This window comes from Anomaloglossus baeobatrachus, chromosome 5 (genome assembly GCF_048569485.1).
Source record: "Anomaloglossus baeobatrachus isolate aAnoBae1 chromosome 5, aAnoBae1.hap1, whole genome shotgun sequence".
Classification (NCBI taxonomy): domain Eukaryota; kingdom Metazoa; phylum Chordata; class Amphibia; order Anura; family Aromobatidae; genus Anomaloglossus; species Anomaloglossus baeobatrachus.
This window is the reverse complement of record NC_134357.1, coordinates 360,399,766-360,413,424: the sequence shown is the minus strand read 5'-3', so window position 1 is coordinate 360,413,424 and position 13,659 is coordinate 360,399,766. Positions and strand designations below refer to the sequence as shown.

Sequence of the window (13,659 nt, the reverse complement as noted above, 5' to 3'; positions counted from 1 at the left end):
CAGCTCATGATCCAAAGCTCAGCGCACCCTCTGTAAACATGGTGGAGGCAGTGGGATAACAGGCATGCATGGCTTCCAATGGCTCTGGGTCATTAGTGTTTATTGAAAGAAGTGGAATATTCTGCAATGGCCGAGTCAATTACCAGATCTCAACCCCATCGAGCTGTATTTCACAAAACTTAAGACAGAAAGACCCTCAAACAGGCAACAACTCAAGTCAGCTGCAATAAAAGGACAGCAAAGCACTACAAAGGAGGAAACCCAGCGTTTGGGGACGTCCATGGCCTCCAGACTTCAGGCCGTCATTGTCTGCAAAGGATTCTCTACAAAGTATTAAAAATGAACATTTATTTATGGTAAAGGTAATTTGTCCAATTACTTTTGAGCCCCTGAAATGAGGAGGCTTTGTAGAAAAATGGTTGCCGTTACTAAAAGTTTCACAGGAGGAGATTTTTGTTCAACCCCTTTAATTAAACCAGACATGTCCAAATATTCCTGGACCTAAGTATTTGGGGGTGTGTGTGGGAGTGTTCTATATTAGTGAGAGCTGCCTAAATAATGATAGCAAACAAAAGCTAGAATAAAAAGATGGACACTTTCCCCTCTGCCTTTGTATACGTATGGAATAGTAAAAGCAGAGACCATATCGGATTCTGGCCATACGGCCCCTGGCCACCTAATAAGGCATGGTCACAGACGTTTATCCCCACTGATGCCCACGGCTCCTGTGGGTATCATCAAGGTCCCCAAGCCTGCCATCTTTATACACCAATCAGGTCTTCCTGCTGGCTCCCAACAGGATGCCTGACAGGGTTATACAAGACATAATATCCTGCATTACAGAAGTACCATGTTATAAATATCTGCAAAAAATAAATAAATAAATAAAATCTGGAACAAATCATCATTAAAAGACAAAAAAACAGAGACCATGAACATGCTAACTTTTAGGCTATGTGCGCACGTTGCGTACAGTCACTGCAGAAATTTCTGCAGCGATCTGAAGAGCACATGTGCGCTTTAAATCGCTGCAGAAATGTCCGTAGTGAAAAAAAAAAAAAAGCCGATTCCATGCGCTCTGCCTGCAGCTCCTGCCATAGACAGAGCAGGAGCTGCCGTCAAAGCGCACGGAAGAAGTGACATGTCACTTCTTAGAACGCAGCGCTTCGGCAGTAGCCGAAGCGCTGCGCTCTAAAACACCACGTGGGCACGGCCCCTGCACAATCTCCATAGACTATGCAGGGGACGCAGGACGCATGCAGTTACGCTGCGCTACAAAGCGCAGCTTAACTGCATGTATTTACGCAACGTGCGCACATAGCCTTATTGTTAAAGGGAACATGCCACCAGGTTCTTGCTACCCATCTGAGAACAGCATAATGTAGGGGCAGAGACCCCGATTCCAGTGATGTGTCACTTACTGGGTACTGAAATTTTGATAAAATAATTACCTGTTGCAGATCTAGCAATTTTCGGAATGCAGAGTTCTGTATCACACAACTGCGACAGCATTCTGAGTAAACTGTGCATAGGCAGAAAACTGCCAATCAGTTGTGGTTGCAGGTTAATACAGAGCTCATGACTATTGAGGACTGTATGGCAGCAGGTTTACTTGTCCTCCTGATACAGTGCAGCTGATAAAATGGTGATTTTATCAAAACTACAGCAAGCACCTCATTACGAGACATCACTGGAATCAGAGTCTGTCTTTACATTATACTGCTCTTGGACTAGGTGGTAAAAATCTAGTGACAGATTACCTTTAAGGCCGAGTCACACTTGTGAGAGACTCGCGCTAGTCTCACATCGCATCACCCGGCACGGCCGCACACTCTCCTGACAGGAGCGGGTCAGCTGCATGTATTTCTGTGCAGCTGAGAGGCTCCTGTCCGGAGAGTATGAGGCCGTGCCAGGTAATGTGATGCGAGACTAGCGCGAGTCTCTCACAAGTGTGACTCCGACCTAAAGGCACTACTCCAGCATATTTTTTTTTCAGCCCAGAAGTGGTGCTTTAAATGCATGTCCCCTACCCCCAGTGTTATAATCGCCCACCATCTTCATCAGTGTTTGCATCACTCTGGTCCTGCGTCGCCATCTTTTGCCTGTAACTTCTGACTGGAAGTCAGAAGGTACGACACAAGCGCTCAATGCTTAAGCCAGAACGAGGCTCTCATACACTAGCATTAATTTTTGACCTCCAGTTCACAAAATCGCCAGAGACTGAAGGTAGTGACGCTGGAAAAAGACAGAAGACAGCAAAGGGTGAGTATAAGACCAGGAGTAGGGGGCTTACATTTAAAGCGCCATTCCAGCAAAGAAATAAAAACCGCTGGAGTGGTGCTTCAAATTACTTCTATACAGAGAATTGTATTTTGTTGTTTTTTGCGGAAGCCATTTATAAATAAAAACAAACAATGAGCCTCGCCTGGTAATCAATCCTCTATTCTTCACCTTAGAATATTGTTGACATTTTCAAGCCACCTTTACTGAGCCACTTCACTTACCAGTGACCTGAAGTTGCGATTTCATGGTGAAGCCATTTACCGTTGGTTTTGGTGTTCCGCCATCCATTTCCCACCTTCAAATCTGTGTCTGCAGATAAAAGCACAAAAGCCGGACCATTAACTTCACCACATCATGGCTGATTTTGCACAGAACCTTTCCAGCACTCAGCTTATGCCGCAGAAAAAAAAAAAAAAAAGCAGCGTTTTACAGGACCATCAAAATGAATGAGCTTCTGAAACCTCCGGCACATACCGCTTTGGTTTTTTCCTTGCAGGTTTGAACCAAAGCATTTTTTCTAATTTGCATAATAATAATAATAATAATAATAATAATAATAATAATAGTAATCGTAATAAATGTCAATTCTTTCAGGGTTTTTGCAGCATTTTTTCATCCATTTAATTGAATGGAAAAAATAATGCAATCAAAAAGCACAATGTTCACACAAGGCATCTATTGGTGCGTTTTTTAGGTCACAAGGATGCCCCTAAATGCATGCATTTTCTTTCCCCAGCAAACTCTATGAGATTTCTATTTTGCTGTCCACACTGGGCATCTTTTTTTGGCTGCGGTTTTGAAGATGCAGCGTGTCAATTCTTTCCTTTTTGCGCTTTTGAGCCCTTCCAGTCAATAGATTTGACTTAAGAAAAAAAACAAAAAAACCAAACATGGGCAAAATGCAGTAAAAACGTTTTTGCTGCGTTATTTTTTTGGGCCAAAAATGCTGCGACTTAAGATGCACTGTATGAACATCAGCTTTTTACATGGTTTAGGCTGGGGGGGGGAGGGGAGAGAGCAATAGGGTCTTACCCAGTAACAAGGAATAAAAGTGATAAGGGAATGTGCTCACTTTATTGGGATGTGTATCACACAACCTGATTGTGAGCTGCTGCAGAGTCCATGTGGTGAAGAAGCCAAATATCCCTCAGGAACACTGTAAATGTGGAACCGTTATTGCGCTGCTGGAGATACGACACATCCAGGAGAGGTAAAATATGAGGTGGTTTAATTCAATGCGTTTCGAAGTCTACTCCACTTCATCAGGAAATCCATCAGTATGATCGACTGGTGGATTTCCTGATGAAGTGGGGGGGTTACACTTCGAAACGCATGGAATTAAACCACCTCATATTTTACGTCTCCTGGATGTGTCGTATCTCCAGCAGCGCAGTAACGGTTCCACACTTACGGTGTTCCTGAGTGATCTTAACCCTAAACCGTGACAAACTGTACAGGCACACAAACTCTTTAATAATTTATAGAATGTATCATTTCCAGTAGGAAAAACAGAGGAACAGCTGATATGCCCCAGCATTGCTATTTTGTAAGGAATACAATTAGACGTCCTGTCATCTGACATGTACTTTATAACTTGCTGCGTCTCAGAGGAAACGTCACCAAGACAGACACGTGTGGATATTTTGGAAATAGGAATAATACAATTCCCGTATGGATTATCTGACCGGACTGGCATCTGCTTACACCGAGCCTACATACAGGAGACGTAGTGCACTTGCTGTGAAATGCATGATGGCAAACCTACAACCAGAACGGACTGGTCGTGTGAGACTAGAATATAAAAATACATCAACACCAGAATAAAAGAAATATTAACTCGGCGTGCATATTAATGTATGAGGAGTGCTCCCTGCCATCTCCTACTGGAATGTAGGAAAACCAGAAATAACGCAGAGAACAAAGCACTGGTATGGGTGGCGGGGCGGGGGGGCGAACGTGAGTACTGATTCAATTACCTAGCGTGCGATCACAACTCAAGGAAAGTTCTACAAATCTTAATCTTCAACTTGGATATAATAGGGACGTCTGAATGACTAAAGAAGTCATTACAATAACAATAGAGAGGATGAAGCAAAAGGCAACACTCCGCTCCTGCACAAAGCAGATAATAAACTATTCAATGGACTCATTAATAATCAATGGAGCTCACGTACATGTATGCATGAGTTCTCAAACGAGGAAAGTGACCCTACAACTAGGCAAACGCTTCCCTGCCCTCTGGAGATGTGCGAGGAGCAGGCCCTTACTCCAGGTCAGGAGCTTCTAGGAGGCAACTACTCCCGACATGTCTATTGTAGTAAATGATGAGCGAACACTGCCATGCTCGGGTGCTTGGTACTCGTAACAAGCAGTGATGAGCGAGCACTACCATACTTGGGTGCTCGTAACGAGTAATGAATAGTGAGCACTACCATGCTCGGTACTCATGATGAGCGAACACTACCATACTTGGGTGCTCGTAACGAGTAATGAATAGTGAGCACTACCATGCTCGGTACTCATGATGAGCGAACACTACCATACTTGGGTGCTCGTAACGAGTAATGATGAGTGAGCACTACCATGCTCGGGTGCTTGGTACTCGTAACAAGCAGTGATGAGCGAGCACTACCATACTTGGGTGCTCGTAACGAGTAACTACCATACTTGGGTGCTCGGTACTCGTGATGAGCAAACACTACAATGCGTGGGTGCTCGTAACGAGTAATGATGAGCGAGCACTACCATGCTCGGGTGCTTGGTACTCGTAAAGAGCAGGATTGTGCTCACTCATCATTACTCGTTAGGAGTACCCGAGCATGGTAGTACTTGCTCATGATCACTAGTAGTAAACACTAGCATTCCTCATTGAAGTCACCATTCTAGAGAATTTTTGCTTACAACTTTGTGTGTTCCTCTGAAAGTTCCTCCTAGAAATGTATGAAAATATTGACAATTAGGAGTCACCAGATGGAGCGTGTCCCTACACGGTATAAGGATAGGGTCACAATGCCGCATTTTCACTCATCCGAGGACCACAGACCGCCCCTCATGTCATCCAAGTGCCGTCTGATTTTTACAACGACCCATAGACTTGCAGGGCAGAGGGAGATCTCATGTACAGATGGAAATCAGCCACGTACACGGCCCCATAGAATGATATTGGTCCAAGTGTGATCTGATCTTTTGTTGAATCGCACTTGGATACAGTCGTGTGACCTTAGCCATATACCAGTGATGGCTAACCTATGACATGTGTGTCAGTGGTGACACGCAGAGCCATTTATGCTGACACACGCGGCAGGGGCAGGCGGCCACATCCCGATCTATAGGACAAGTCGCAGTCACCGGTGATTTAACTAGCGCTGCATGTGCGGCCTCTGAAATGATCAGCCCAGGGGGGCCGCCCATACGGTTCTAGTTAAATCACCTGCGACTTGTCTTATAGATCGGGATGCAGCTGCTGGTTATTGGTGTTCTGTATCTTTAAATCAGGGCTCAGAGTCAGGTGTGCTTACGTACCATGCAGTATGTAACACGCATCTCTCTAACCCCGGGGTCTCAATCACGCAGTACTCGAGCCGCATGTGGCCCCCTGAGGCAGCTTCTTGCGGCTCACAAGCTCCCTGATTATTGCTGCTCTATGCCGGGGGCCGCAGCAATCTGCGCTTTACTTCAGATGATTGATTTCCGCTGCTGCGCACACAAACCCTCTGCAGAGCTTCACCAAAGGCAGCCGCTGACCAATTAGAGGCCAGCATATGACATTGTTATAGGAAGTCACCTGCTGGCCTCTGATTGGCCGGAGGCGGCCATTGGTGAATCTATGCAGAGTTGTGCTCTGTGCCGCGGCAGGGATCAATCATCTAAAGTAAATGGCTGCGGCCCTCGGCATAGGGCCACGATCATCAGGGGGCCCGCGGGACACAAGAAGCAGGAAAGATGACACCGAGGAAATGGAGGACAGGCGAGAAGAATTTTTTTATGTGTGCATGTGAAAACTGCATAATGTGGCATAAATAGGGGAAATTACTACAGGATGGGCCATTGCTAAAAGAAGGGGACAAGGATGGGGCACAAGAATGGGCACATTAGTACAGGATGGGGCACATTTCTACAGAGCAAATGACTGCTTTTTTTTAAGAATTTTAACACACCAAGCTCAAAAGGTTGGCCATCACTGCCATATATTGTCCAATCAGTGCAGCAGTATCAGTGTGTAAGAATTTGACCCTTTGATGTGGTAGTGAAAAATTTTCCGGAAGAATAACAGATGGATAGCACAAAGCTGAAGAATCTGGGGCATAATTCATCAAGAGTGGTCACAGATACACTTCAAACTTTTTTTTCAAAACCCTGATTTTGAATTCTATACAAGTCTTCTCCTTTGTGATCATCAAGATAAGTATGTAGCTTTCCAAAATCTGTTCTTGGGAACTGCGCTGCTGCACAGTATAATGTACAAAACGGATAGTGTTTAGTGAGCCCACTCTAATTATAGAGGCTCTATGAGGTTAGAAAAACATGGCTGCTTACTTCTAGAAATAGCAACACTTTAGTGAAGGGGCTTGGTGCTGCAGCATTTTAATTTGGATTTCTTTTAGAAGGTCTGAAGTGATGTCCTCCCTGGGGCATTGCAGCAGATAAGCTTTCCCCTTACCATCTCAGTGCTACAGGTATATCAAAGGGAATCTGTCACAATATTTATCTGGGTAATCTGAGAGCAGCATAACCTAGGGACAGGGACCCTGACTCCAGTGATGTTGATGCTTCACTTACTGTGCTGCATGTTGTTTCAATAAAGAGCCTCAGACTTGGCCGAAGGTTCACCTTCCAACAAGACAATGACCCTAAGCACACAGCTAAAATAACAAAGGAGTGGCTTCAGAACAACCCTGTGACCATTCTTGAGTGTCCCAGCCAGAGCCCTGACCTAAACCCAATTGAGCATCTCTGGAGAGACCTGGAAATGGCTGTCCTCCAACGTTCACCATCCAACCTGACGGAACTGGAGAGGATCTGCAAGGAGGAATGGCAGAGTACCCCAAATCCAGGTGGGAATAATTACCAAAACCAAACCCACCTATTAGATATTCTGTTATACCTCTCATGAAACAGCCGTGCATTTCACAGACTTTACTTGCCTATATTTCAGAACGTATACATCCGATTGCACAACTAAAAAGGTATGTAGAGAATCAGCATGATAGCGCCAGTATAGCACTGGCTTTACTTTATAAATGAAAATGCTGGTGGTTGGTCCTCTTAACTGCTCTGTCTCTGTGCATGCTGTATAGTCAGCATCTCAGGTTGGAAAGTAAGGAGTTAATCCTGAACTGCCGATGGAATGAAGACAGGAGATTCCTGGATTGTGATTTATTAGTCAACACATTTCTGAGTGTTCAGCGTCCACTCAAACTCGTTGAATAAATCACAATCCAGGAATTTCTCTTCTGTCCTCATTCATCAGCAGCATAGGGAGTAAACCTTCCTCTCCAACCTCAGATGCTGCTTACACCTGGGGCTGCCGCAGCCGATTATAAGCTTTTCAGTGGTTGTGCCTTAAGGCCCCTTTACACACTGCAACATCGCTAGCGATATCGCTGTATTGTCACCGGTTTTGTGATGTAATATCGACCTCCCCAGCGGCATTGCAGTGTGTGACACGCATCAGCGACCTGGCCCCCGCTGTGAGGTCGCTGATCGCTACAAGTCATTCAGGACCATTCTTTGGTCCTTTGTTTCTCACTGCGCAGCATGTATCGGTGTGTTTGACACCATTACAACGACATCGTTAGTGACCCAGCCCATAGGCGTGCTAGCGCTCCCTTTCCAGCGAGGTCGTTCTGCAGGTCCGTATCACTGCTGCGTCGTTGGCCGGATCTGCCTGTTTGACAGCTCACCAGTGACTGTTAGAGACTTTCCAGCGATCCCGGCCAGGTCAAGATCGCTGGTGGGATCGCTAGAAAGTCTCGGTGTGTAAAGGGGCCTTTAGGCCCTTTGCGCACTTAGTTTTTTCCCGCGGACTTCCTGCGCTTTTGCTGCAGAAAATGTTCATAACATCTCTGCAGTGATTCACCAGCAAAACCTATGAAAAAAAAAATGCTGTGCGCACTAGGCGGATTTTGATAGCTGCATGTTTCCCGCAACAAAAACAATTGCATGTCACTTCTTTTCCGCACGTCGCTGCGGGATTTCACTCCATTGACTGCAATGGAATCATGAAATCCCGCAGGGAATAATGCAGGCAGCAAATTCTGTGCGGTTCACTGTGTTTTCCTGCGGTATTTCGCGGTTTACCTGCGGTAATGTACATCGCTGCCTGCGGTTTTGCAGGGAAGTGATGTCATTATGACAGGAAGAGGAAGCCGTGCAGAGAGTAAACACACACAGATCACACACACACACACAGACATCACAGACATAGAACACAGACATATAGAATACACATAGAAAGCAAACGGAAATATAGAAAAAAAAAAACACGTGGGCTCCGCCGTATTTTTACCTTCCAGCCGAGGTAAGCACACAGCGGCGGCCCGGTATTCTCAGGCTGGGGAGGGCGAGGGGCAGGGTTAATGTCCCCCGCCTCCCTCCCACAGCCAAGAATATCAGCCGCAGCTGCCCCGGGACTGTCGCATGCATTATGAGGCAGTACCGGAGTGTCCCCAGCTCTTCTAGATGCCATGATGCGGTGGCGATCCAGGTAATAAGGAGTTAATAGCGGCGGATCGCCGCTACTAAGTCCAGGCTTGATCATGGCAGCGTCTATGTGACAGCTGACATGATCAACCTGTAAGTAAAGTGAAAAAACACAGACACCGAAAAATCCTAAATTTTAAATAAAACACAAAAGAGCTCCTGGTTCACCCGTTTATTAACCCCCCAACACACAGCTCCGGCGTATTCCACGTCCTGCGATGCTTGCATCCAGCCGCGACTGACACAGACACTGCTGAATGCAGCCTCACAGCGAGACAGCAGAGGTAACCACAGGACATTTCCCAGGGCCGGTAATGTGAACTCACTGCCGACCGTGAGAAATGCAGCGTGTGCTCACAGGGATTTTCTCGCTCTATCCCTCTAACTATCTAGCTATCTCCCTATCTATTCTTCTATTTATCTATCTGCTATCTAAGGAATTTTTTTTTTTTCAATGTGCTTTATTGCATTGAATGCATTAAAGCACATGTACCAACCCGCACGCGGCAAAACCGCGGCAATACCGCGAACAATACCGCAGCAAACCGCATGCGGTTTTTGGGTGCGGTTTGCCACGTTTTTTTACCGCGGGTGCGGTAATCTTTCAATGCCTGCAGAATTTTCTTCAGAAAATTCCATTTTCCAGTGCGCACAAAGCCTAAGGCTATGTGTCCACGGTAGAATGTTGCTGCGGATTTTTCTGCATGAAAATCCGCGACTTTCGCGGCAAATCCGCACCTTTTTTTGCCGCGGATTTACCGCGGTTTTTTTTTTTTCTCCATTCTATAGCCAAAATCCGCAACAATAATGGACATGCTGCAGATTTTTCCGGATCAAAATCCGCGGCAAATCCGCCGCGGAAAAATCCGCAGCATGGACACAGCATTTCCAAAATGCCATTGAAATGGCTTGGAAGTGCCGCTGCTGCAGATTTTCGGCAAATCCGCGGCTTTTCCGCAAGAAATCCGCGGCAAAATCCACGCATTTTCCGCAGCGTGGGCACATAACCTGGTGTAGATGTCTAAGGCTATCAGGATTTTGCCTACATCGCAGATAAGATCCCATTTGTGTTCCTTGTCTGTCCAGTTTTTACCTTTCTCCATGCTGTGTAGTGATCAGACAGACAATGAAGAGACCAATAATGGAAGAGTAGTGCAGGTATTAAGTAGATGCAAGGAATTAGGATAAGAAGGATGGCCAAAAAAAAAAAAAAAACAAATTCCGTTACATATGAAAAAGCTGTTAGATGGACACATATATTGGCTATTTAATAAAAGGATCAGTGGCAGGACTATGTGGGGGAGGCACTGCTTTATCTTAAAGGGAACCTGTCAGGTGCAATATACACCCAGAGCCACGAGCAGTTCTGGGTGTATATAGATAATTCCTGCCTAACCGTCCCTGTATACACTAGCATAGATAAAGAGATCTTTAGAAATAGTATTTCTAAAGATCTTTTACCGTATGCTAATGAGTGAGGGGACTAGTCCCCTGGGTGTTAGCTACCCTGGCTAGTCGCCCCCATTAGCATGTTAGTATGTCTCTGTGGGCGTTCTAACATGCTAATGAATGCACAGCATCAGAGGATGATCTCACTCAACTCTCTGCTGCCATCGCGTCCGATGGGTGATTTCGTCTCAGTGCACATGATCCCGGAGTTTGGGTCATGTGCACTATGAAGTCGGGTGTACACGTCCTGGCTTCACACTGAAGTAGTGCGCATGACCCAAACTCCGGGGTCATGCGCACTGAGCCGAAATCCAGTGTCGGGCAGTGATGACAGCAGAGAGGTGAGTGAGATCATCCTGTGATGCTGCACATTCATTAGCATGATAGCAAACCCACAGGGATGTACTAATATGCTAATATGGTCGACTAGCCAGGGGAGCCAACACCCAGGGGACTAGTCCCCTCGCTCATTAGCATATGATAAAAGATCTTTAGAAATACTTTTTCTAAACCTGAGAAGCTGGAGCCAGCTCAGAAACAGAAAAGACCAAAACTGCACTGGAGAGAGTAAGGCTATGTGCGCACTAGAAAAGTGATTATTCTCAAGAAAATTTCTTGAGAAACTTCTGGGAGTTGAAGATTACCGCACCTGCATTAAAAAAAACGCACCAAATCTGCGGGAAAAATGCATGCGTTTTTTCCGCGGTTTTACCGCGTTTTTTCCGCAGGTTGGTCCCTGCGGTTTTTTATGCTGTAACTACTGCAATAAATAATATAGATAATAGATAGATAATCGATAGACAGATAATGGATAGAGGGAAAGATGGATAGATGAATAGATAGATAGATGAGAAAGACCTATATAATGTCCCACCTCCCTGCATTTTCTAAGCTGGCACCCTTTAGTGACTTTCATGTGGCACTAAAGGGTGTCTAGCCTTGTATTTAGCCATAAAATAAATAATTAAAAAAAAACACGTGAGGTCACCCCATCTTTTGTAGCCAGCTAGGGTAAAGCAGACGGCTACAGCCTGCAGACCACCGCTGGCAGCTTCACCTTGGCTGGTAATCCAAAACAGAGGGCACCCCATGCTGTTATTTTACATTAAATAATTTAAAATAAAAAACATGGGGTCCCCCCCAAATTGGATCACCCGCCAAGGTAAAGCGGACAGCTGGGGTCTGATATTCTCAGACTAGGGAGGTCCACTGTTATTGGACACTCCCCAGTCTAAAAATAGCAGGCCGCAGCCGCCCCAGAAGTGGCGCATCCATTAGACGTGCCAATCCTGGCGCTTCGCCCCAACTCATCCCGTTGCCCTGGTGCGTTGGCATACGAGGTAATATATGGGGTTGATGCCAGATGTCCAATGTCACCTGGCATCAAGCCCTGGGGTTCGTGATGTCACGCGTCTATCAGATACCCGACATCACCAACCCAGTCAGTAAGAAATAAAAAGTAGACAACAAAAAAAGTTTTATTTGAAAAAACACTCCCCACATTGTTCTTTTCACCAATTTATTGAAAAGAACAATCAATTCCACGTCCGGCGTAATCCAATAAGGGGGGGGGGGTCCCACGGCGATCCATACCATAGTCACTGCCCCATTCAATGAAGAACAGAATGTTCCCCATTGGCTGGGAGAGCAATGCAGTGACCTGAGCTAACATCAATAGCCCAGGTCACTGCAGGGGATGCAGAGCGCTGCTGTCAGGAGGATAGATGAGATAATTACCTGCTGTGATGATCTCCTGCAGTCCTGCCATCAGCGCTGTCACTGCCTTCTATGCCCGCCGCGTTGTCAGCAGTATCGCGAGAGCCCGTGACGTCACCGCTAGTGACAGTCTCGGGCCGCGGGCATAGACTGCAGTGACAGCGGTGACGTTAGGAGGCAGGAGATCGTCACAGCAGGTAATGATCTCATTTATCCTCCTGACAGCAGTGCCCGTCATCCCCGCGGCTGCACGCACTGCTGTGTGTCAGTGTCTGCCTGCGCTGCAGGGTGACAAGCTGCTGATACTGCGGGCAGACACTGACACTGCAGGGCGGGCAGCCGTGGGGCTGGAGCGGGACAGAGACTGCACGGGCACCCGCCGGACATCACACGGAAGTGCTTCTGTGCGGCGTCCAGGGAGTGTGACGTGTGTGTTTACTCTGCTCCGCTTCCTCTTCCTGGCAGAATGACATCACTCCCTGCAAAACTGCAGGCAGCGATGAGCATTACCGCAGGTAAATCGCAGCTATACCGGGGGTATACTGCACATCATTTGCTACCTGCGGTATACCCCTGGAATTTGGCGATTACATTACAGTGAATGGAGTGAAATACCGGGGGTATTCCGCAGGTACCTGCGGAAAATAATGGGACATGCTCATTTTCTCAAGAAATTTTCTTGAGAAAAATCCGCAGCATGCGCACAGCTATTTTTTGCTCCCATAGGTTTTGCTGGGAAATGTCTGCAGAAAGATTTCAAACCTTTCTCAAGAAATTTCCGCAGCAAATCTGCGGGTAAATCCGCGGGTAAAACGGCCTAGTGCGCACATAGCCTAAAGACGCTAAAAGGGGTGAAAACTTACTGCTCTGATACGATTAGAATAATGGTGTGCTTTACGTAAAGATTTATTACTTTTTCTATTTGTGGGATACCTTATGTAGGGTACGTGCCCACAATCAGGACCCGCTGTGTCCTGGACGTGGTGGGTTCTGGCCTGCGGGGTCTCGAGTCTCCTTCACAATTGCCTGTGCCCATAAGGGCTTAGGGCGCTGCGGTCTCTCGCTTGTGTTCTCCCTACAGAGGACGCTTGCGACTCCGCAGCAAACAATTGACATGCTGTGCCTCAGGAATGACACACCACAGGTCAGTTTAGTCTGCGGGCCACACATGCCCAGTGGGCAGGGGATTTCTAGAAATCCCGACCATTGTGCTTGTACTGTACATTGCAGCGTTTTGGATGCAGCTGAAGAATGCTACTAAACACTGATCGTGGGCACACACCCTAAAAATTAAAAAGCTGCAGTCCTTGGACAATCGTTACAGACAGAATGTCTTCCATAGTTAGAGAGGCAGCTGCCATAGTAAACAGGTCAGATTAAATTGTTACCTGATGATGGGGCCTGTAATCTGGCCGGAATGCCTGCTTAATTAACGTTAATGCTATTCAGGGAAAGTATGCCAAGGTACTGTGAAATGGATACTAAGTGTGTTGACAAAGCAAGAGTGAA

General features: G+C 46.3%; 1 protein-coding gene across 2 annotated transcripts in view; it reads right to left on the bottom strand.

The window, feature by feature from the left end:
• ITCH (itchy E3 ubiquitin protein ligase) overlaps positions 1 to 13,659 on the bottom strand; it is a 403,298-nt gene that overhangs the window by 93,439 nt on the left and 296,200 nt on the right. For both annotated transcript variants that reach the window (XM_075349943.1, XM_075349942.1), the window contains one exon: positions 2,505 to 2,592. In XM_075349943.1, the coding sequence (XP_075206058.1) occupies positions 2,505 to 2,571 (67 nt within the window). In that variant the 5' untranslated portion in view covers positions 2,572 to 2,592. The remainder of the gene's footprint in view (positions 1 to 2,504; positions 2,593 to 13,659) is intronic.